This window comes from Ictidomys tridecemlineatus, chromosome 4, assembly GCF_052094955.1.
Source record: "Ictidomys tridecemlineatus isolate mIctTri1 chromosome 4, mIctTri1.hap1, whole genome shotgun sequence".
NCBI classification, from domain to species: Eukaryota; Metazoa; Chordata; class Mammalia; order Rodentia; family Sciuridae; genus Ictidomys; species Ictidomys tridecemlineatus.
Genome location: NC_135480.1, coordinates 36,966,171 through 36,990,847, shown reverse-complemented (window position 1 = coordinate 36,990,847; position 24,677 = coordinate 36,966,171). Strand labels below are relative to the sequence as shown.

Here is a 24,677-nt window from a genome sequence, read left to right as displayed (position 1 = left end):
AAACTAATGAAGAGTTAATGCAAAAACTCTTGAACTTCCTAGTGCCTAGTTTAAAAAGGAAAGGAAGGTTTTCATAATCTGATAAGAGAATTCATACCTATTCCCCAGGTTAGAAAACTGAACAATCAACTCTTAAGTACAGTTGTTCACATATGCATTTGTTTAGGGGACATTGGATGATTCAATAAAGTTTGCCTGAGAATGCTTTTATTACAATATGGGTTGTGTTTGATGACCAAAGTCACATGACAATATTAAATTATAATTCTATGAAGAAATGTTGAGGAAGCTACAGTATTGTTGCCTTGTTTAAATAAGACAATAGAGTGGAGAATTAATACTGTAATATATTAACTATCTTTGAGGCACCACTAAATCAATGTAAAGATGCTAAATATATCTATTTCCTATGGCCAAAATTGTGAAGCCAAAGATAGAGGCATACCTAAGACTTTTGGGAAACGTATTTTTTTTTTGTAGTTGTAGATAAACAGCATGTCTTTATTTTATTTGTTTATTTTTATGTGGTTCTAAGGATCTAACTCAGGGCCTTATATGTGCAAGGCAAGAGCTCTGCCACTGAGCTATAGCCCCAGCCCAGAAAAAGTATTTTTAAAAGCAACTGTACCTCTCAACTGATTTTCAAAAAGCATTTCATATTTTGTATTGAAATATTTTTCATCTGGAAAATGAAATACTTACTTGTAAAAGTTTCATCCAAGACTGAAATTCTATTTCCTAATGACTTGTTGACCCTATAAAAATGTTTCCTTATGAAGTGAGAATTTCATAATACAAGTTGCATAATTGTTTAATGCATATTTCCAATCAAGTGATTCATTGAAGGTTTTTTATTGTATATGGTTTTTATAGATAAACATTTTTCCCATTCTTTTTTAGAACTCTAGTGAACAAACACATACAACATATCATGATACATACATGTGATTCTCTCTTTATTTTTTTCTTCATTTCTTATTACTAATTCCATCACCCACCTCTCAATAGCACCCACTCTTCTTCTTCAGTGTAAGCTCTTCCACTTGTTTATTTGCATAAATAATTACTTATAAAATATATGTAGCATTATTTTGAGAATTCTTTCTCAAAATTATTTCAGTGGTATAATGCAAGAAAACTCATTTTTTCTCTTACATATTTTATTCTTTATATCTAGAAATAAATCTATTCATGAAACCTACCCATGTTTAGATCACTTCTTCTAAATATGAGAAATGTGTTATTTAAATATAATAAAATATCATTGTGGGTACTTAGGCCTACAACCATTCTCTCTACCTCACATAAATCTCTTATTAATAATTGTGGATTTTGTTATCATTTAATACATTAATGGGTTTCCCAAGAACACATAACCAGATTTTAACACATAACAACCAAAAAATTGTTAGTTTGTCTGTATCCTCAGTTTCATGTAATACTAAGAGATTGTTCTCCAAATGAACTATATCTATTTATTCTCAGTGGGCGAGATTTTCCCTTACATTTTCACCTGACTTTAATATTATCCTGCTTTTCAATATTTTGTAGTTGTATGAAAGATAACATTTTGACTTTTTTCTTCTGTTATTGCTGTTTGAATTGTCACCAATGATACTAACTGGAAAAACCATTTTGGTTTTCTTTATTTGTAAATCAATATACTCTTAGCCCAGTTTGGTTGAGCTTTCTGTTCATGAGCAAATTTTAAGATTTCCTTTTATATACTACATATTATTGCTTTGCAATCCCTAAACACAGCAAGTATGTATTCCTTTCCATAACCTATTAATATTATTTAGAAACAAATAACATTTTGATGTAGTTAACCTCATAATTGCTTTTCTTTTTGGTTTGTTTCATTTTATATGGATTATTTAGGAAAATTTCATGATCTAATGTTCAAAAAAGATATTCTGCTACACTTTTACTATTAACTTTATAGTTTTATTTTTCACATGTCTCTAGGATATTTGTCCTTAAGATACAGTCTTAGGGAAAAGGTGATTTTCTTTTTCTTACTATGAAAAGATAATCTGTAATGGTATTTACAAAATAATCTATAATATATCCGTGATTTGTGTAATTCCATTCTGCAATATTCCAAGTTTTTGTATGTATATAAGTGTATCCCTGGCCTCAGAAATCTGATATATTACTCCGTTTTTCTATTCTAATTCTATATCATACTAAATGCTATGATTTTATAATATACCTTAGTATCTGACAAAAACAAGCTGTATTCCATGCTTATTTTTATATTTTTATTCTCTTATTTTTTTTCTTTTTTTTTTGAGGGGAAGTTATAGAGTTAGATATACTTGTATTATTTTTTAGTTGACATAAAATTTATGCATGTATATGAGGTGTACCATGTCATGCACAGACAAGGTTATACATATCTATTAAAATATTTACCTTTATGTTGAAATCATTTCTTCTAACTTTTGTGAAATATGCAGTACATTATTGTATTAGTTGGCTTTGCATCACTGTGACCAAAATACCTGACAAGAACAATCTAAAGGAGGAAAAGTGTGTTTGGGCTTATGGTTTCAGAGATCTTAGTCCATGGTCAGTCAACTTCATTGCTCTGGACCTAAAGTGGGATAGAACATCATGGTGGAAGGGTATAGTAAAGGAAAGCTGTTCAGCTCATGGCAACCAGGAAACACAGACAAAGAGAGAGGATCCAGGGACAAGATATAATCCCCAAAGGAAAATCTCCAATGACCTACTTCCTCCAACCATAGTTACGACACAGAAATTCATTCAAATTCTTACTCTACCAAATGTATTAATTCACTGATGAGTTGACAGATCTCATAATTTAATTATTTCACCTCTGAACATTCTTGCATTGCCTAACATGAGCTTTTGATGGGACATCTAATATTCAAACCATCGCATTCTACCCTGGCCACCAAATGTTCATATTCATCTCACAAGGCAAAACACTGTAGTCTATCCCCAGTAGTACTAATGCTCTTAACAGTTTGGGCAATGCTCAAAAGTCCAACTCAAAAGTTTCCTGAGACTCAAAGAAAAATCTTGGCTCAGAGGCCCTGCAAAAATCAAAAGCAAGTTACATATATCCAATATACACTGGGACAGAGCAAAGATTTCCATTTCCCTGCAAAGTAGAAGGAGTAGTAGAAGTATTAGTAGCAGTAGTAGTAGTAGTAGTAGTAGTAGAATAGAAAGAAGGATGGGACCAAAACCATACTGAAAGTCACCTGGGTCTCATGGTAAGACAGAAACTTCACAGGACTTGTGCAGTTTAGTTCCCACAGCTTTGCTGGATGCTGTCTATGTGGTCTCTCTGTTACACTAGCTCTGTCCACAGACCGGAGCTTTCCTCAGGTAAATGTGTTTCATATCATTGGCATCTCTTAATCCCTGGCATCTCCATTCCAGCATACCTTCCTTCTTGAAGCTTCATACATAGCCCTGTCAGGGACTGCTCACAGGGATCTCAAACCATGTGTTTTTCCTAGCCTACCAGGCCTTCCTCTGAAATATTATTAGAAGCATCCATAACCCATAACTCTTCCGGGATCCTGTTTATATCTATAGAACCAGCACTATGTAGATGATGTCCGGGTCTGCAACTAGCTCAAATAGGCCCTGACCCTCTTAGAACATGGATGCAGTGGTTGCAGAGGGGCTTTGTGAGCAGGGTCCCCTGTGATCTCTTAAATGAGTTCTTATTTTTACTCTCTGACCTTACCATGATATGACCTTATTTATTCCTGAGATGCTCTCAAGGCGTCTTTTCTGTTGTCTCTGTGCAAAGTACTTGGTTTCTCTGTAACAGAGGTAATTTCTTCAGCAACCACAATTTCCTTGTGCTCTTTTTTATATATACTTCTTCTCTAACCAAACTACAAGTTTTCTAAATCTTTTTTCTCTGCTTTTTGCTCCTGAACCTCATAGTAAAACTGGTTAAAAGTGGTCAGCAATACCTATGCCATGTCCTGAATGCTTTGCTGCCTTGCAATTTGCACCACCAGATTAATTAGAGCATCATCTTTAAATTCAGTCTCTCAAAAAGTCTCAGGACATGGTCAAAATGTTGACAAGTTCTTTGCCAAAATGTAACATGAATAGCCCCTATTAAATGCTCAAGAGTCCTTGTTCTGCTCTGAAACCTCAAGAGCCACAGTCTTTACCCTCCCCATTCCTATTGGTTTCGGGTCTTCTGAAATTCATCCCCACCATCACCACCAGAAGTGTCCATTATGGTCTGCTTACAACATTCAAAGGCTTCTCCACCCTGTACCTCCAAACTTTTCCAAACTCTTCTTTCAGACCAATTCCGTAGGCTTCTAAACACGTGGTCAGGCATGTTACAACAGTTATCTTACTCCTTGTGTCAGTTTCTGTACAATAGCACCCCAGAACTATAACTATCTGATTATGACTTTATACCTATTGATCAACTTGTCCCCATCCAACCCTCCCCTCTATTAACCACTAGTCTAGTCTCAACTTCTATGAAAACTTTTTTTTCAGATTTCATGTTTATTGATCTTATTTTTTAAAATTCTCATCGCTACTTGGAGTTTTTAATCATTCATATAAAATTTAGAATTCTCTTTTCAGGTTTCTTCAAATATTGTGAAAGACTTTGGTTATAATTACACTTCTAAGTAGTTTTTGACTTACAAAAACCTGTGCTGTTTCCTTGATAAACAGAATTTGTTCTATTTTATCTTTTAATTGAGATCTAAAACAGCTGTTGCTTCTTCCTTTTTAAGTTTATTACTATAAACTTTGTAGATATTTCATTGCTATTATAAGTTATAGCCTTCATCATATGATTTTCTTGTTTTTTGATGGTGTACTGGAATGTTAATTATTTTTCTAAGAGGAACACAGTTCCTTGTATCTCACATCTGTTGAGTTATCATAACAAATGTCGTATTATTTTCAAATAATGAAGTATTGCCTTTTCATTTGCAAAGTTTATACCTCATCTTTGCTTGTCTTACTGTACTTGAAATGAATGTATGTTACTTAACAGCAGGAACAACCAACCATGTCTTATTCTCAACTAAAAAAAATGCTTCTATTTTTAACTATGATTTCTGTAGGTTTGTTTAAGATTAACTCTTTATTAGTTGGAGAATTTTTTTCTATTAATAGTTATCTAAGAATGTCTTGATAAGTGGGTATTAAACTTTAGGAAATGTTTTTTAGAAATGCAGTTTAATGTTGAACCATCCTTGCATATCAATCTATATGAATCAGTTTATAGGACATTTAGTATCACCAAACAGGGCATAGAAAATATCCTTCTTTACTAATTTAAACCATGATGATTTAAAAAAATTATTTCTATATTCCTGAGGCTCAAAAATAAATATTTTGAAGACAGTACATACATAAATCATCAAGAAAGAAATTTCTGAGCATCTGATTGAAAATATGACCTGCTTTACTGTGCTCTACTTTGCAATGCAGTTTCTGAGGACACTATCCCAGATAGAAGTGCCTGGGAGACTATTGTCTACTAAAAGTTCTTTATGTAAATGTGTTCTTTTTCACAGATCAAGTGTCAGATTATTTTTCCTTTTTGAGAAATTGAAAGATCTACTCTTCTTTATAGAAATCTAAAAAGGATGCATTTATAATAGTAGGAGGTAATATTCAAGCAGTGCTTATACTATGCTAAGTACTCCTTTAAGCCTCTTACACACAAACACACACACACACACACGCACACACACACACATTTAATCCTCATACCCACATCCCTTTAAGAAGCACTATTTGTATCATCCTTTCAGGGATAAGACATGGAATGTGGGTGATGTTTTTGAAGGTTAGATAGCTAAATAGTGTTGTAGGATTAAGACTTAAGCAGAATGATTCAACATCTGTACATTTACTAACAACCATTCTATCTTTTGAGTTTTATTCTCACTTTGTTTAAACACAATATTTTTGTCAGTTTATTTTAAAAACAGAAGTATTATGTATTGTATCATAGAAGAATAATATGTTGAGTAAAACATGTTATAGCAGTTATTACAGTGATATATAAATCTATTACAGTACAAATTCCAGAAATGCATGTGTTGGAGTGTGACTCTAATCTTATTATCAGAGGCAGCATGTATTCTTGTTTCTTTGGACTCTGTGTATTATGATATATTGGACATGAACTTTTCCAGGATATGCTTTTTCTCTTTTGTATATAATAATTCATCTTAATAGAAGTATTGAATAATATGTAAGTATTTTATGCACATGAATTTGATTCATTCTATGTTTACAAATTGATATAAAACATGAAATCAAGAAGAGGAAAAGATGGGTTTCCTCCTGATACTAATGTGATAGCAGGTAACAGTATATCATTCCTAATACAATTTTTTAAAATATTAAAAATATTCAAGACACTGTCTACTACATTCTGACACATGATGTTAAGACAAATGCAGAATTGTTTGTGATTTTCTGTCCTGTTTAAAAATTGTACTTCAAAATGTTTGAAAATTGTACTTTCTACTCTAATTTGTAGCACCTCGTTTTTGGAATTAAGTCATTCATCGCATACCTGATTCCAGATGTACCAAAGGGCCTACATGAAAGAATACGACGGGAGAAGTACTTAGTCCAGGAAATGATGTATGAGGCTGAACTAGAACATTTACAACAACAACGGAGACAGAGTGGTCAGCCTGTTCACCATGAGTGGCCTTAGTTGATACCATTAGTGCAAGAGGGGAGGTACCATTAGTTGCAAAAGAATGATGTTAATTGAAAATCTAGATGACATCTCAGAGGAAGGTATATTTGACAAAACGTAGCCATCATATGTTACTTGGAAATGTATCACAGCAATCTCTGGGATTTGGAATGTAGAAGTTTCTAGGGAAGGAGATAATAACTTGTGACCTTAAAAAGAGGTTAGGCTGATGATGTAGGAAGCCAAAATTTAATTCTCAGAACCAGTCTCAGGGAGTTGTGTGGTTGGAGACCTTCCCTTTCCATTGGCTGCAGTGCAGTAGGAGGGGTGGTAGTGACATTCTAAAGACATATGTTTGTGTAAATATTCAAAAGCCAGTCATGACTTAAAAGTATCATGTGGTCTTCACTCACACGATAATCTGAGTTTGGAACCTTCAGTTGAATTGAGATACTTACAAGAAATATCTTAAATCAATTATTGCCTTTGCTGCCAGAAATCCATGTTCCTCTGGCTTACATGTTAGTAGGAATTTCCCTGACTCTTGATGAATTTGTGGATATGTTTGAGAAGGAATGTATGCTGCTTTGCATTGACTATGCAGTTGAAGAGTTGCACATCACTTTTGGTAGTCAACCCAAAAATCTAAGATTCCAAAAATAATGCCATTCTTTGAAACAATAGTCTATTGCATTGGCTACATTCAAGTCTATTTTATTACTGGCAGAGCCAGTTGCACTGCACATTTTTTATACTAAATGCCAATAACCACATAGTTAGAAAAAACAAATGGTTATTCTTATATCATTTAAAACACAACTGATCCCTACTCTACTATGGAAGGCTGGTTTACAATATATTTAATGTTTCCCTCACTGAATTATTGCAAATCATAGAGAATACTATCTTGACATGCTGTAAATATGTTGATTTTCCTTGTACCTTTGCACCTTGACAGTATGTAATGCAAGTTCAATTTATGCTGCAGCTCTGAGACCAGTTACACAATTTGCTATTGTAATGTTTATTCAGGAATTCTGAAGCCAGATGCTCTACAACACTTGTGATTAATTTACAATGTGCATTCATGAGCTAATGAAAATAATGCATGTGTATAAATCTATATTATTTGTAAAAATACTTTTTTGAGTTCTTTTTCATCAGTGAAGGGAGATTTTTGTTATTTCTTTGATAGATTGGTTTGGTTTATTTTTTAAAACTGTGTAGAAACAAAGTCAAATTTATTGTGAATGAGATAATTGTTGCTTTGTTGTGAAATTCTTATTTTCAGTGACAACACTATCTGTCCACAGTCTGATAGAGCAAAAATGATGAGGCATTCAACTAAAGAAAATCCAGAGTAGGCATTAACTATGAGGGTAGGGTAGAAAGAAAGACAAGGGCTAAGGTCAGGCAATGTATGATAGGAGTCAAGGTATTTTCCTTGCAAAATAGAAAATCCAAATTTTCTTCTCCAGGGAATTAGTCCTTGAAACACACACACACACACACACACACACACACACACACAATTACTATTGTTTGTCCAATTAATTCTTGTCCAATTAAACAGTACATTTATTATCAAGATGTAAAACACCAGTTTAGACACAGTAGAAAAGAAGAGCACTTTGTGATTGTGATATGTTGGTATTCCTCTAGTAAAGAAATTATAGAGGTTCACTTCTAGAAAAACATTTTTCTAATTCTAACACTGAGAAAAAAAAATTCTGCATTTACTATTTACTTCTTTCCCTCTGGGGAAAAAGTTATTAAATTATAGTTGTTTCATGGTTCTTGTCCAGAACATTTTCTTCCCTACTTGCCCTCTAATTTTGAACCAGGCAAAAGCCTCACAAATACTGGCCACACAATACTCTTTCATTCAAATTATAATTAAATTCTCTAGCTACACAATGGAGTTTTAAACTCCATTTTTGTAGCACCAGTGTTTTCTTTTCTTTGCTAATTATATGCACATGACTGATTATAAATACTCTGTTTACTCTGACATCTTTTCCAAATTAAAAACACAAGACAATACTTTAATAAAATTGTAACACATTAATTTAGAAAAGTTTTTCCCTGATAATCTTGAAACAGATGTGCAAAATAGAGGGAAAGATTATCTGAAATCTTTTATCATGAATTAGTACAGTAGACTAGCTATGCCTTCGTCATCGTTGACAGTACAATACTGACAGCCCCTCACAGTATATTAGTTTTAGATTATTCTGTTTAGGCTGAAAAAAATATTTTATATCTTCATTTTCATATGAATACAAATTATTTCTCAAAGATTTATAGCGCACACTATTCTCAGGAATACTGTATTACATGAATGCTGCTTATATATTTTCATATTCTAACTTCTTGTCTTTTTAAGCTAAAAAATAATGACTCTGTGCATGCAGTCTGCCTTGATGAGTTGTTCAGAGCTGAAGAGATTCTCAAAGGAAAAATCACTCTAGATTATAGCTGAAATAGTTCACAAATGTCTGAGTTTGTGCACGTACTTTTAAGTAAAATGCTGAGTGACTGCATGATGAGATGCACCTTTTAAATGCTGCACATACTTCTAAATTGACTCTTAGCACAATCTATTGTACAATTGAATAAATGCAGAAATTTTGACTCAATAAATTATCATTTGATATGGTATTTTTTTCTATAATTCATGTGTTAAATTTAATTCTGCTGAGTTTTTAAATGTTAAATTGGGATTTGTTGTATGGGGAGAGAGAATTGCTCATTCATTAGTTATATAAAACAACAGTTGCTTATTCTTATCCCATTCTTAAGAAGTTCTCACTATCTTCTGATAAGATTATTGTCATCATCAAGACATCTGCACATTAAAATGCAGATGGAATATCACATTGATGCAAATAATGTTTTGTGTTCAACACAGATGGGAAAGTCAGCTTGAGTAGGTCTTGTGAGGTAATAACAACAATGTTTTACTTAGCTTTTCCTCACTATGACCAAAATACCTCATAAGAGCAACTTAAAGGAAGTAATGTTTATTTTCCTTCATAATTTCAGAGGTTCAGTCCACGACTGACCAATCCCATAGCTCTGGACCAAACGTGAGGCAGAACATTGTGGCAGAAGAAAATGACAGAGGAAAATAGGTCAGAAGATTGCCACCAGGAAGAAGAGAAAGCTAACTCCACTCACTGGGAATAAACTATCAGCTCCAAATAAATGCATGCAGTAACTCACCTCCTCCAGTGACACCCCATCTGCCTACAATTACCATCCAGTTAATCCATATTAGTGGATAAAGCCACTGATTAGGTTATGACTCTCATAACTTAATCATTTCACCTCTGAACTTTCTCACATGAGTTTTTGGGGAACACAGCATATCTAAATCACAAGACTCCTCCCCTGGAAACTCATGCCCATCTCATACTGAAAAATATACTTAGTCCATTTTTAAAAGTCTACATAGTATTAACAGTTCCAGCAATATGGAAAACTCCAAGTTCAAAATCTCCTCAGAAACTCAAGGCAAACTCTGTAAAAATCAAGTGCTATTTTTTCAATATTTAAAAATTTCCACCCTACAAAGGAGAGATAGTGGCACAGGAAGAAGAGATGAGACTGAAATCTAGCTGAGCAAACAAGTCCTATAGTTCCATGTCCAGTATTTGGGTCACATAGTATCAAGATGATCTCAGCTTTGCCTCTACATAGCTGATTCTTGTGGCTTTCTTCAGTAGATGTTATATGATCCTGCCATCTTTTAATGTCACTTAGCTCCCTTCTCATATCTTCATGCAACAGACTTTCAAGGGCAGCCCACAAGGACTCCTACCCTATTACACTTTCCCTGGCCCCCTCAGGCTTTCCTTTGAAATATCAGTGGTAGCCTCCATGACCCCCCTAAATCTAACATCCTGCGTTCTTGTAGCACCAAAACCATATAGTTCGCAAGCAGTAGCCAATCACCTGGGACCATGGCTTCAGCAACTACTGAGTGTCTGGCGATGGAGAATTGTGAAACAGCTTCCTAAGCCCCCTGTCTATCAGGGTACACCTCTGGTCTCATCTTGATCCTGAGATGGGTGTGGTCATGCCAATTCCTCAGATGCTGTCAATCTGTACTCCTATTGTCTCTTGGTAAAGTACTTTGCATCTCTTTAATGGCTATAACATCTTTAGCAACCATATCTTTCTTGGCCCCATATTTACTCCCACTTTTCTGGACAAAATGAGTTTTTCAAATCTTTACACTCAGCTTTCTACTTCTGATTATCACAATGAACTTGGATCCAAGCTACTAGCAATATCTATGCCACTGCTGGAATACTATGCTGTCTTGAAATTTCTTCTGCCAAATTAATTAGCCATCACATTTAAATTCATCCTCAAAGACAATTTTAGAACATGAGCAAAATTTAGAAAATTCTTTGCAAGAATTTAACACAAATATCCCCTAGTCCAATTTCCAATATTGTCCTCCTTCTGCTTTGAAACCTCATGAGCTCAGTCTTTAATGTCCACGGTCCTGTAAACATTCTGGTCTTCTGAGTTCCCACCAGAATTTGCCATTAAAGTCTGCTTACAATATTCCAAAGCTTTTCTGTCTTGAATCTCTAAACTTTTACAAAATTAAAAAAGTTCCAAAAATTACTGAATCACATGGTTAGGTTAGTCATATCAATAACCCCACCTCTCAGTACCAATTTCTGTTTTGCTTCATTTTTCTTTCTGTGAGCAAAATACCTGACAGGAACAGCTCAAAGGAGGAAGTTTATTTGGAGGTAACAACTTCAGAGATTCAATCCATAGACAGCTGGCTCTATAACTCTGCACCCAAGGTGAAGTAGAGCACCATGGCAGAGGTTGTAGCTAAGGAAAGCAGTTCAGAATGTGCAACCAGGAGGTAGAGAGAGCTAGCTCCATTCACAAGAACAAAATATAAACCACAAAAGCACACCTCCAGTGACTCACTTCCTCCAGCTATACCCATCTACTACTCACAGTTACCATTCAGTTACTCTGTTAATCCAGGTGTATTAACCCACCAGCTAGGTAACACCTTTAATAATATAATCATTTCACTTCTGAATGTTCTTGCATTGTCTCACATGAATTTTGGGGGGAAGCTTCATATCAACACCATAACACTCTCATCACACATAAGTATTTAGTTTTTTTGTCATGCATGTGTTGGCTCCATCAACTGCCATCAAAATCTCCTTGGAACAGCACTTTTATCACAGGTAAAATACATGCCAAGAAAGGAGAACATGCAAGAATATTATAGCCAATAGTCAATCAAAAGCTACTGACCTGCTTTGTTTTTATTGATTTGATGGTCAAAATTGAAAATCTAGGTTTCCTGCAGAGTTGCTTAACTGATATGACTGGACTGGTCAATTTGTGGCAGTTAAAGACAGGCCTTGGGGTATCATTTTCAAATGTTTGTCACCTATTGTCTGTGAGATATACCCTACTTGGTCCTCCTATGGTCATCAGAAATTTGTATTCCATTTATTTCCCAAATCAGTATTATAATGGACCCAATTATAGTTCTAGGTTTTGTCCAGAGAATCAATTAACATCTTATTTCATTCCTGGTATTTTAATTCAGTTTTCTGACAGAAAGGAAAACATTTCCCTATATGCATTTCTGTTCAAAATGAAATATGACAACATCACATTGTCCAAGAGAAAGATGAAGTGGGCCTTAACTCAAATCATTGATCAGTGCAGGTTCCTGCTACCTAGGATTTGTGTCTTTGTTTGGTAAAAAAAAAAAAAAAAAAATCCCTTCAATTGAACTTGCCATCTAAGTTCATATGAAAAAAAAACATACTCATGACCCCAGATAATGGCTTTCTAGAGAACATGAATATTATAGCCACTGAATCCTAGCTTCACTTGCATTAAGACATCTTAAAAAGAAAAAAAAGTAAATTAAAACAGACATGTTGGTAGAGAAAATTCTCATAGTTGGGAATAGTTCCGATCTCTGGTACTATCAAAGTCCATACTCAGGGAGAAGCAACCTCTACATCAATCTCACTCTAAGACTGGACCAGTGTGCGCTTCTGCACAGCTCTCCCTTGAGAAAGGCTCTTGTTCCACATTCACCTGGCTCTAAGTAAGTATGAATTGCACTAGACAATCAGCTGTGAAGGTGTTATTTCACATCTTTCCTTAAAAATAAAGGAATGAAACTTCTTGGCCTTGTACTACATTGACTGCCTTGACACTTTTTTTCCCCATCTTAATTCTTTCTGCATGGAGAAAGCCATGTCTCCACTCTCTTTTATTTTTCAGAAAGCCTTTTTTCTTCAATTGTTGGTTGAAAAACAAAGCTTAAATGAGATTTACTTACATTGTCCCCATAAACACAATTGTTATGTAGGTGGCTAGACACCTGTGTTACAAAGGCTGCCTGATGATTATTTTGTCAATGCCCATGGAGTTCAGTGCTACTGGGTAAATCTTTACTCCAAATTGAATACTTTTTATAGAAAAATAATATGAGCAGATGATACTTTTCTTGGTGCCTGTGTCTAAGAAAAGAGATGGCAAAGATATTTGTGGAAGCAATTTTTTTTTTTTGAGATTGTGAAAGCAACTTAGGGATTTCCAACCTAGGCAAAGAGTCTACTCTGCAAGTCCTGTTCAGTTTCTGCTGTACATGTACCCTGTCTTCTTTCTGATTGAAAACCAAACCACAGATTATCTGTAATCTCTGAAAAATAAATGAAAAAGTTTTTGAATCTTCTTCATCTCTTTTTTTTCTAATCTGTTAAAACATATGTAATTAAATCCAGTAAGCTTAATTTTGGCAACTACAATTTTAAGTACTGAGGATAAAAATGTTCTTAAAGGTATATGTAATTTTGATCTTTTAAGATTCATATCCATTGGCCTCTGTATTGTGTTTTTGAAGTAGGAAAAAGCTATTAGCATCTATAATTAAGAAAAGAATTTTAGGATGACCAGAAGAGACAGAGTATTTCCTCCATCCATTTTTCCCCCTGTCAATAGGAGAAATTATGTTGTAATCATATATTTAACCAGATGAGTATAAATGTTAATGTTTATACTTCTATAGACCCTCTAAATATCATTAAAATTTATGTTCTGTATTTATAATCATTAAACATTCTTTCCGAACTCTCAACAAATTTAAAGTCAATTTAAATAAATTTTACTCTGGTGATATGAATAAAATCAAAATTTAAGGAAGTGCTGATAGGTCAACATTCTTGAAAGCAATGAACATTAAAGATAAGTTAATCTATAAATATTTATAATATATATTCTAAATCATTGAGTAGCATTGCCTTATTGCTCACTTGTCTGCAAATTCAACCTGACTTTATTATACTGATATAAATAAGCTATTTGGGGCTTGTTTCTTACATGCAATTACAATAGGGCATTAAATTAATATACCACATGAAATACCCTAAGCCTTAGAAATGTGTCAAAAAAATGGTTCTGTAATTGGTAGTACTAGGTATTCTGTACACTTGAAATGAATTTTTTTTTGTACAGGGTATTGAACCCACAGTGGCTTAACCACTGTGCCATATTCCCAGCCCTTTATTTATATATATATATATATATATATATATATATATATATATATATATATATATATATATATGTTTTTAAATTTGAAGATAGGTTCTTGCTAAGTTGCTTAGGGCCTCACTTTGAACTTGCAATCCTCTTGCCTCAGCCTCCTGTGTGGCTAGGATCAAGGTGAGCACCACCACACCTGGCTATTTGAAGTGATTTTGAAAATTCCTGAGAATACATAGGCTAGTGTCCACAAAAGGTAGCATCATTATGTATTGTTTTACTCTGTTTATAGTAACCTGATTTGTTTAGTTATAAAAACTCTCTTGATGTTTACTTTGTGTGTGTTTACAGGTGTGTGTGTATGCAAGTGTGTATGGATCCTAAGTATCAATGGGCTAAATATTACAGGCATTATCCAAAACATCATAAAGGAATCTATGTTATATAATATGGCAAAGCTTACCATGACATGTTTACTTAGTCACCTGCTAGACATGCCTTAACCTATCAGGTTTACATTGAAGATTTTGGGGTAGATGACCCTTTTACATTCCATTCATAGAAGAAATATTGACAATGACCATTGCAATGCTCTTCAACCAGAATTTATTTTTAAAAGAAACATAATTATATACCTTAATTACAAATCATTCTCCAGAAATTTTTCCTAAGATTCACTAGTTGTAAAAACATGCCACTCTTTTTTGAAGTATTCAGGACTCTAACATTAAAAGATGCATATATTTTTGGAAATGCAAAATCCACTTATGAAGCTTCCTACTGATTCAGAGAATACCATTGCTGACATTTTCCTCCAATGGCTATTTTTCCAATTTGTGACAAAAGCCTCATACTCCAGGTAAAGATAATGTAATGATAAAGTAACCAAATATTTATAAAGTTAACTCTCTTCTGAAAGTAACTATACTTCAAATACCAAAAGTACAGTACTGGAAAAGTAGACTGAAGACTGTTATTCATGTAGGAGTTTGCAAACTACATTCACCAAATAAGGATTTGGGGATGAGAAAGGAAATAATTTTAGCTATTTCCAAAAATTACAAATAATAATAACTCTTTAGATTATTTACTCTGAGCTATAATTGATTCGTTTAGAATGTTGTATCATTTTCATATGTACCACCGATGATTCAAATACATTTTAATTGTTTGGAACTAGGTTATACTACAAAGTTATTAATGCTGGAAAAAAGTGGTTAGCAAAATCCAGCTACTTTCCAATATTTAAAATAAGCACATGTTATTTCTAAATATATAAATGTACACATATACAGTCTACATATATGTGAGGCATGAGGTTGAAAACAGAATCATTCTAATTTTACCAACAGTGTCAGGGTAGAATTTACCAGGCAGATTCCCTTTTCCCATTCTGTTTCTATAGCTCCAAGATACTGATGGTAAAACTACAAAACATAGGTTGGTGGTTTAGCACTGTGGTAGAACAGGTATTTAGCATGAACACGGTCCTGTGTTCAATCACACACACACACACACACACACACACACACACACAAAGAACAAAATAAACACAAAAACCTGAAGTTTTATATGACACAAATCATATTCTTTGACTCCTTCCACTATGGTGAAATCTAGTCCTAATTTATTAAAGAAGGAAATCCCCGGGCATGTAGAGCATTGCTGATTTTTTGTAACTTCAAACTGGGGATCTGCAAAGAATATCCTAGGGAACAGTCATTTCACTTGTATAAATAAGTATAAATAGATATTGAGCAGCCTTTTCTTCTAATAATGACTAAAAATAATGACTGCTATACATCTCTACTAACATTAGGCAAGAAGTGTGTGTGTGTGTGTGTGTGTGTGTTCCTGTATATGTACACGCTTGCATGTATTGTCCTAAAAATAGGTCATCTTCTCTAATGCCATATTGTCATGGCTTTTGTCCTTGGGGTCATATCCTGGAACATGAGTCAGGCTTTCTTGCTGGAGTCCATTCTGCAAGACAGATTCAGCCCCTTGTTTCCAGGCACCATCATTCGCAAGGTTGTCCTGAGAAAAATGGAAAGACACATAGTAACAAAATAGTCAAGGTACTCCAACCCACCTAGAGGGATATCACTCAGGTCTCCCTTTCAAATAATAACTATATACAAAAATGGTCCAATAACTGACCCTAGACTGCTTAACTGATAATTTTGATAATAATAACAACAAAAACAACAATTTATTGAGCATTTACAATGTTTTGTGTTACCTGAGGATATTTATACATCTCTCATTTAATACAGCAATACTATGAGGTAGTTCCTTACTGCATGAGGACAGACAAGCCTGTGATTCAGGTGGCAGTGGCCTGTTCCTACCTGTGAACAGCAAACCCTCTGGAGGCTAATGGAAATACCTGCATGTAATCTCTCCTGCAGACAACTCAATGTTTTGTGGCAAAGGAACCTAATAGTGACACCCTAAGTCTTCCTTCCCACTCTCAACGCAAATCTTGAGAATGTAAGCTTCTCGTATTAACACAATTTATTACTTATATATGAGGAAATTCTCACTCAGGAAATAAGTCTTTAAACCAGTTCATAACTGGATTCAAGAACTTCCTTGAAATCCACTTACACAAACAATGCACTGTTCAACTACTACCTTCTTAGAAAACTAAATTGCTGATCTGAATGAATCATGCCCTCTCAGAACTCTAGACTGTTGAATAAGGCAAACTTTTTATTTATTAAGCCATTGCTTACTTTCCAAGAAGACTGGCTTCAGTACCCCCACCCAGCTCAGTTCTCAGTTCTCAGTTCTTTTTCCTATTTTGAACTTTCATATCATGGTTTTGTCCAGTTTTAATTACATCCCTGCATTTGCATTTAAATATCCCCCTAAAATCTCTTGATCCTAGAACCCATTCTGAGCCACAAAAAGATGGTGCTATTCCCAAATGCAATAGATATTAAATTTAGCTTTATGTCATAACACAATTATGGGGAAGATAGCAATTGACAGAAGAAAAATAAATGATATGACATGGGTTAAGAGTCTCAAGTTCTATGAGAATAAAATGGGGATGAAAAAGTGAAAATAAGCTTAAACTAAAAAAGAAAACTGAAAACCAAAAACCACAAAAAACAAAAGATCACTCCTGCCATTAATCAAGTTGGGAGGGCAGACTGATGAGCCAGCTACAAACTGGCAGGAAATATTGCTTCCTTGAAATCCTGTTGCTGTCACATTCCATAATAACACTTTGACTATTGTGCTCTTACCAATACTGACCAGGGAAGTTTAGGTTTATTTCCTGCTTCCCTTTAACACCTCTCAGAATCCTTCAGCAAAAGCCCAAAACATGCAAAAGATATGTCCACCCCCCACTGTTGTAGAAGGTGGTATTATGTGGGTCCTCTGCAGCACCCCAGCATGCTGCATCAAGTCAATAAGTCCAACTTGATCAGACTGTAGGCTGTCCCTGATGGTTCTTGGCTGATGATGAATTTGGTAATGCTCAGATACTGTGTCTAGCTTGGTTTGGCCTAACTGCACTTACGGAGTAAAGATACTGGGAAGTTAGGTGCCTCTTTCTGCATCTCTGCCTGTAAGTTCTCTCAATATTGTATATTTTTACCCCAAAGAACAAGAAGTGTCTCTCTGTCCACTTCATTCTGCACAATCACCTGCCCCCATGCTCAGTTCTCAGACAAAAAAGCTGAAATTTGGAGAAGTTAAATAACTCATGGAAGGAAAGACAGACATGGGACTGGATTAGTCCCAAAGCATGTGAATCTAAAACCCAGGCTTTTAGCCTTTACTGAGACTGAGGCTCCTTGTTCCCTTTCTATTATTTATTTATCTTGCCTAGAATTCACCTTCACATGGGGTTAAAAGGAACTTTGAAAATAGGTCACTTGCAATGCCGGCAATTCAGATCCAAGGCACATTTACCTATTGTGTTCATATGCTTGAAAGGTAATCAGCTGAGGAAATTCTGAAGTTGAGACCTAGATTCTTTCAAGTTCTAACATCCACTGCTTTCCTTCACCAACCCCCACTCCCACCCCTTGCAACTGGCTCAAAATGGGCAAAACAGGAATCTCTTTGAGCTAATGTTTGGTTTTAAAAGCTTAATCTGCTCACCTGCTCTGTCCCACGGTCATGCTGAACTCCACACCAGCACAGAGTTTTATATTTCTTAGACCAAAAGCAAAATAAATTGCAAACTGGTCTAATTAAGAGTGGGTCAACATCCTTGCCTCTTTGGTGACCTATTAACAAAAGGACAGGTGGATTAGATGGTTAAAGGCTTCCAGGATTTAAGCATATCAACTTGAGAAGTAATTTGCTTCTTGGTAAAAGGGTGAAAACAGGCCTGACAGGTTAATAAATAGAACTGGAAAGAATAAATAGAACTCCTGAAAGAAAGGGGTTGGAGTTGGTTTTAAAAAAAAAAAAACATGAATTGTCAGCTCAGGAAAACTCATGTCTACAGAGTAAAACAGAGAAAACACATTTATTTTAAAATGTTTAGAATGGAAAAATCTACTAATAACCTTCACAGGCCAACACAAAGGGGAAATCAGGAATTATATTTATTCAAGAAAGTTCTTAGCTTTTAATCCAAATCAGATATAATATTCAAGGTTATTTAAGACGTTATTTTTAAATTATAATGTTTCCTTCTATCTGTCCTCCTGGATAAGCAATACCATCGTTTCTCCCCAACCACTCTAGACACTCTTCATGTCTCTTTTTCCTTAAAACATATCTGTTCATGCTCCATTTCTTCAAATCCTGCTGTTGAACAAGATTCACAATGATGATCAAAACAAGATTTAAAGGTTCATGATGTTCTTCCTCCCCAAACCTTTGCAAATTTGGTTTTATCAAGGCTATTTATGAATACTTAATCTCATTACATGTTAGCCATGAGTCTGACAGCTAGATTAGTCTAAAGGACCTAGAAGAAATAGGGGAACAGGAGTTACACGTATCAAGCAGATTCCTCCTTGTACTAGACACTGTGCCCATCCATGAGCATTCCCTCAAATTTCTTTCTAGGAACATACAAAATTTAGATTTTCAAAATTGCAAGTTAATTTTCAAATAAGATATTTCGTGACATTATATGAGTCTGTCAAGAGATATTTGACCAAATAGAACTCTACTGCTATTGACAGTAATATTTATCAATTAGTGCCTTCTACAAATTAGGCACATTATACTTAAATTACTCCTTATAGCTAGGCAAGTGTTGTTACAAAGGAATTTTCTTAAGACCTACTAAATGATGGAGCAAGAAATTAACCATACATGGTATTAAAGCCTATAACACCCAATTTACCCTAATGTGTATGGGCAGTAAGACTAGGCAAAACCTCAAACTACTCTCCAATCATGATTCTGAATCAGAAGAATTTAACTTAGAACCAAACTACTCCCAGGGTTTAAAAAGAAGATAGTTCTCTCTGAATAGACCACTAAACTATCAAACACTCCAATAAATAATATGGATTTGAGGTTTGCTAACAAATAAAAGGCTCTTTGTTTCACATAGATTTAGGACCTGTTTCCATCTAGAAAAAATAATGACTGGGAGATTGTAGAGAGTAAAGCAAAGTACAGGGCTATAGTTCTCATGAGTAGGAAGTTAAAAAAGAAAATGAAACTTAAATCTTGGGTTTATGGCTTTAATTATGAGTAAGACCTTGGGGACTGGGCATGACTGAACTTAGACTATTGGACTACGGACGTATGCGTGTGAAAGGAGAAGGTCACAGGGGACAAGACCATTTCCTGTAGACAAATGAGGTTTTGGCGGTTTTTTTTTATGCAAAAAGAAGTTCTCAGATGAAGAAGAAATTTCATGAGTTGTATTGCAACTTTGGGAGAATTTGGAAACGTTCCCCTTTTTCTCTGAATAGAGGCAACCATATGCCAAGGTGCTGAGTTGGGGATGGAATCCATTCCCCATTTATCTCCTCTGCTGGCCACCCTGTGCAGAGCACAAGCCCCCTAACCCAATATAGAATCCCTGATTTCAAAACATAGGCAATACTGGAAGTCAGAAAAGCTAGGTCAGAAATGAAAAGGAGTTAATGGGAGAATATGAAATGTCAGAAACTTTGGGGAAAAAGACACTGTTCTTGAAGTTTCAACAGAATGAGAAAGGTATGTGTATAAGAGTGTATGAGAAAGAAAAAAGAAAAGAGGAGAAAAGGGAGAGAAGAGAGTAAGAGACTAAATGCAAGGAGGCCACATATAAAAATTAGGAATGAAAATAGCATAGAATTTGTCAGCAGCAAACTGAAAGATAGAAGATGAATGAGCTACATCATAGCATCAATATAGAGCTACACAATTCCTATTGATTTAGAAAGTCCTACATTAATATTCTCCAAAAAGATCAATGATCTAGGGCAAGAATCAACAAAACTTTTCTGTCAGGGGCTAAATAGTAAATATTTAAGATTTTGCTGGCCAGAGACTATGTTGCTATGATTAACCTTATCTTAGTAGAGTGAAACCAGATAAGAGTAAAATGGTAGGCATGCTGTGTTTTTATAAAGTTTTACTTACAAAAACAGGTGATAGGTCAGAGTTAGCCTTAGTTGAACAAACTTGACGTAACAGATAAAAATAATGGGCTGACTGAAGGCTTTATATCTAAGACTTTCAGATACATAGCAGGTGACATAAAATTGATAAGATTCAGTTAAATATGAAGGGCTATACACTGAAAATCAGAGCAGCATAAAGCTATTCTTGCTCTCCTAACAATGGGATATTCTGGCCATTTAACCAAAGAAGAAAGATTTCTGCTCTTGACTTAGGAAATGGTATTTTCATTTCACATGACTATAAAAAATAATTAAAAAAGAAACTTTCAGCTACCCAGTAGAATTTTGCCAGTCATAAGACTTTAAAGTATATCTGGGTCCAATATCACCTTCTAGTAGCTGATGCAAATTAGGATTGATAACTTAGAAAGCCTTAAGGTGCTAATCAATAGAATTAATTACATTTGCTAACAAGTATGAGGGATATGATTATCTGGGAGAAGTAGAATTGAAACCATCCCTTTTAAGACCAAGAAAGACTAAGTTTGAATATGGTACAAGAGAACAAACTCAGAGAGCCCTGCCTTATCTACTAAATTTATCCCACAAAATTTAAACAGTTTTAGTCTTTTTTAAAAACATTCAGTGGGCATGATGGAAGGTTTTTGAAAATCTCTTAGTGACCAGATCTCAGGGTCCAAATGAGCACCAGAACCTTGTTTGAAAAGATAGGCACCAGGAAATAGAAACATGTGGCCACCGGGACCAATATTTTTTCCAAAGGTTTAGTGGCATTAGACCCTATTAAAGTGCTGCCTCTTGGTCTTAAGATATTTCCTTAAGAATCCAGACATTTGGAAATAAAGTAAAGATAGGGATTGTATCAGGATGATTGTTCATGCTCAAGATAACAAAAATATTTTCAATCCAAATGTAAAACAAACCTTGATGTATCAGCACAGGAATATGTCAATTCTTATGTTCATTTGGAAAATACATAGACTAGCCAGTCACAGGACTTGAGTACACATATTCTGCTTTGCAATCAGACAGTTGAAGCTTTAGCTATCCTCTTAATTGGAGAGTGACCTTATCAACACAGCTAGGTATATCCTACTGGCAGCACAAAAGCTGTAACTGTAGTCAGGATACTAATTCGACATCTAAACAAAATAAACAAACTTGCATGTGAAATCATTTTTCATAAAGAAATTTGGAGAATTTTCACATGAAAGCCTAGGGCCACAATATTTATGCTCTGTTCTTTATCATACCCAAGATATCCTCAAATTTAAATGAATGGCTAAAGGGGTCATACTCAGAATGATAAGGCATTGCAACTTGCATGTAGCATTTCTAGTCCAAAATCAGCAGGAAGGCTACCATGGAGATTTTGTGTTGAGTAGAAATATTGAGTGTTGATTGCTTGTAAGTATATAATGGTAGCATAAAAGGAGAATACCTTAATAATTTATTTAGTTAAAATGCATAGGACAGTGGAACAAGAATGTGGTAGGCCCATTCCACCCCCCACATTTCTAACCCATTTCTAACCTATTACATCGTGAACTTTGGCATTAAAAGGATATTGAGTCATCAGAGAGACTATGGTCCAAAGTACAATGGTAAATCCTAGAACCAAAAATGGCTTAGGGTGAAGCTGATCACTGACCCTAGCAAAGCAGCTTCCAAAAGGCAACAGTAGACTCTGCCCTTCTTATCTAACTGATCAGCCAAGGTTGATCCCATGAGATAGTAAGGTGGTAATGGAAAAAAAACTAGTCTCTTATTGAGAGAAGGGGAAAAGAAACATTCTTGCTATTTAGACTTAATGATTGTTCTGTTATAGAAGATTTTTCACATTCATGTCTCTGGGGAGCATGTTTCAAAGTGTCTTTTATATTCAATACATATACCATACATATTAATAATCAGATCCATAATAATTAGGGGAATGTTCTTATGTGTTACTTGGGTAGAGTAGACATATGTCTCTGGAAAAAGCCTTTTGCGGTGGACCTGAAATCAACCAGTAAGATAGCCACAGAGTCCACAAATGCAAGAAAGAGCTCTATCTTCTTTAGACCCAAAAGAAGAAATCCAAGTAACCAACCTGTTATGAAACTGATGATTACTCCAGCAATGATGCATCCGAGGCAGCCCACAGCACTGTAGTAAAGGTAGGAGAGCGAGTACCAGGTATCAGCAATGGTGGGCCTGTGCGTAACAATAGCACATGTCATCAGTTTCAATTGTTCTGACATAGTCATCCACAATGACCTGAAGGACTGCTCAGGCTCCTTTTAGGACCTAGGATTGTTTAAACCCAAAGCTTAACATTTTAATTAGACATTACCTATGCTTCATATTCCACCAGATTCAAATCATCCCTGAATTACAAATATTGCAATGTGTAGACTGAATTCCGAGTATTTCATTGAGGACTGTGTCTTCCATTCTTTTTGTATTATTTATCTTTCAGGCATGTATTAAGATCAGATTTAATGCCAGGAATTGAGATAGCCATTGTCTACATATATGAACTAACAGAAAATCACAAAATGGACTTGGAAATGCATGGTGGAACAAGAACAAAGGATTGTGATAGGATGTGTGAGACTGTACTTCAGTTCATTTTAAAGAATGTTTACTAATCAGAAAAGAGAGTAATCAGGAACACAATTTCATATTATAAAAAAGGAGGATAATAAACATAGGCAAGAGGAAAGAAATAGTATGGCAGATTGAGAAATATAAAGTTTGATATTGTTCAACCATAAGACTTATGGAAAGGAAGGACTCTAACTGAATCTCAGAGGAAAAACAGAAGCATGATAAGATAAAGGGGTGTCCATATGGTGTGTAGCAAAGACCACCTGCTCAGTGTTCCATACTGAGCTCTATCTACTTCACCTTACAGGAAGAACCAGAGCAGTTCTCCACTTACTCAATAGTATAAAGAGCTAACATGCTAGATAAAGAGAGTTCATTGCATGTCTTTTGCAGAAAAGGAGGCAGAGATGACTGTTGAACTCCTGGGAAATTTGATTGGTAGTGATTCAAATGGAGTCTAGATGCAGATTTCCCATGGAAGCAACTAGGGTCTATTTCCTTTCTCAGTGAAGTAATTGATTTGTTACAATGCCATCATATCCTATGAAACAATGACCCAAAGGCAGCTTAATTTTACATCTTAGGAAAAACTATCCATTTACAGTTGTCAGGCATTGGAAAAGGCAACACATAGCTGGTTGCTTACATTCATTCAGCTGGTAGCCTCAAATGAATACTACCGCTTAAAAAACTTTTTAATAAATGTCAGAAGACCCACCTTCAGCTTCTGAATGTGCCCTCTTACTTAATATAATGTGGAAATAGAAATGGAACTATGCTAGAAATTTCTTTTTCTAAGCTGGCTAACTCTGCTACACCTAAGGACATCTTCCCTGTATTCAGAGTCACCATTGCAGGATGGCATCGCAAGTAATAAGACATCCTCACTGCTTACAAAAATGAGCTATGAGGTGAAGATAAAGATGAACCCTGATTTCAGTGTGGAAAAAGTGGAAAAAATTAAAATTATTTGTTGTTTCCTCCTTGCTCTTTTCCCTTATAAAAAGAAGGAGATACCCAGGCACAGTGGTGCACCCCTGTAATCCCAGTGACTAAGGCAGGAGGATCTCAAGTTCAAAGTCAGCCTCAGAAAAAGCAAGGAGCTAAGCAACTCAGTGAGACTCTACCTCTAAATCAAGTACAAAATATGGCTGAGGATGTTGCTTGGTCAAGAACCCCTGAGTTCAATCCCTCGTACCTCCCCCCCTCCAAAAAAAAAAAAGAATGAATGAAATATATATATATATATATATATATATATATAT

General features: G+C 35.0%; 2 protein-coding genes across 6 annotated transcripts in view; one reads left to right on the top strand and one right to left on the bottom strand.

Moving 5' to 3' along the window:
- Ano3 (anoctamin 3) overlaps positions 1-9,358 on the top strand; it is a 400,060-nt gene extending 390,702 nt beyond the window's left edge. For all 5 annotated transcript variants that reach the window (XM_078046318.1, XM_078046317.1, XM_078046316.1 and 2 more), the window contains one exon: positions 6,530-9,358. In XM_078046318.1, the coding sequence (XP_077902444.1) occupies positions 6,530-6,712 (183 nt within the window). In that variant the 3' untranslated portion in view covers positions 6,713-9,358. The remainder of the gene's footprint in view (positions 1-6,529) is intronic.
- A 5,488-nt stretch (positions 9,359-14,846) lies between these two features.
- The window catches only part of Slc5a12 (solute carrier family 5 member 12), a 53,393-nt gene continuing 43,562 nt past the window's right edge, over positions 14,847-24,677 (bottom strand). The window contains exons 13-15 of the mRNA XM_005328057.5: positions 22,913-23,016; positions 18,380-18,507; positions 14,847-16,294 (exon numbers count right to left, since the gene is read on the bottom strand). Of these exons, the coding sequence (XP_005328114.1) occupies positions 16,142-16,294; positions 18,380-18,507; positions 22,913-23,016 (385 nt within the window). The 3' untranslated portion in view covers positions 14,847-16,141. The remainder of the gene's footprint in view (positions 16,295-18,379; positions 18,508-22,912; positions 23,017-24,677) is intronic.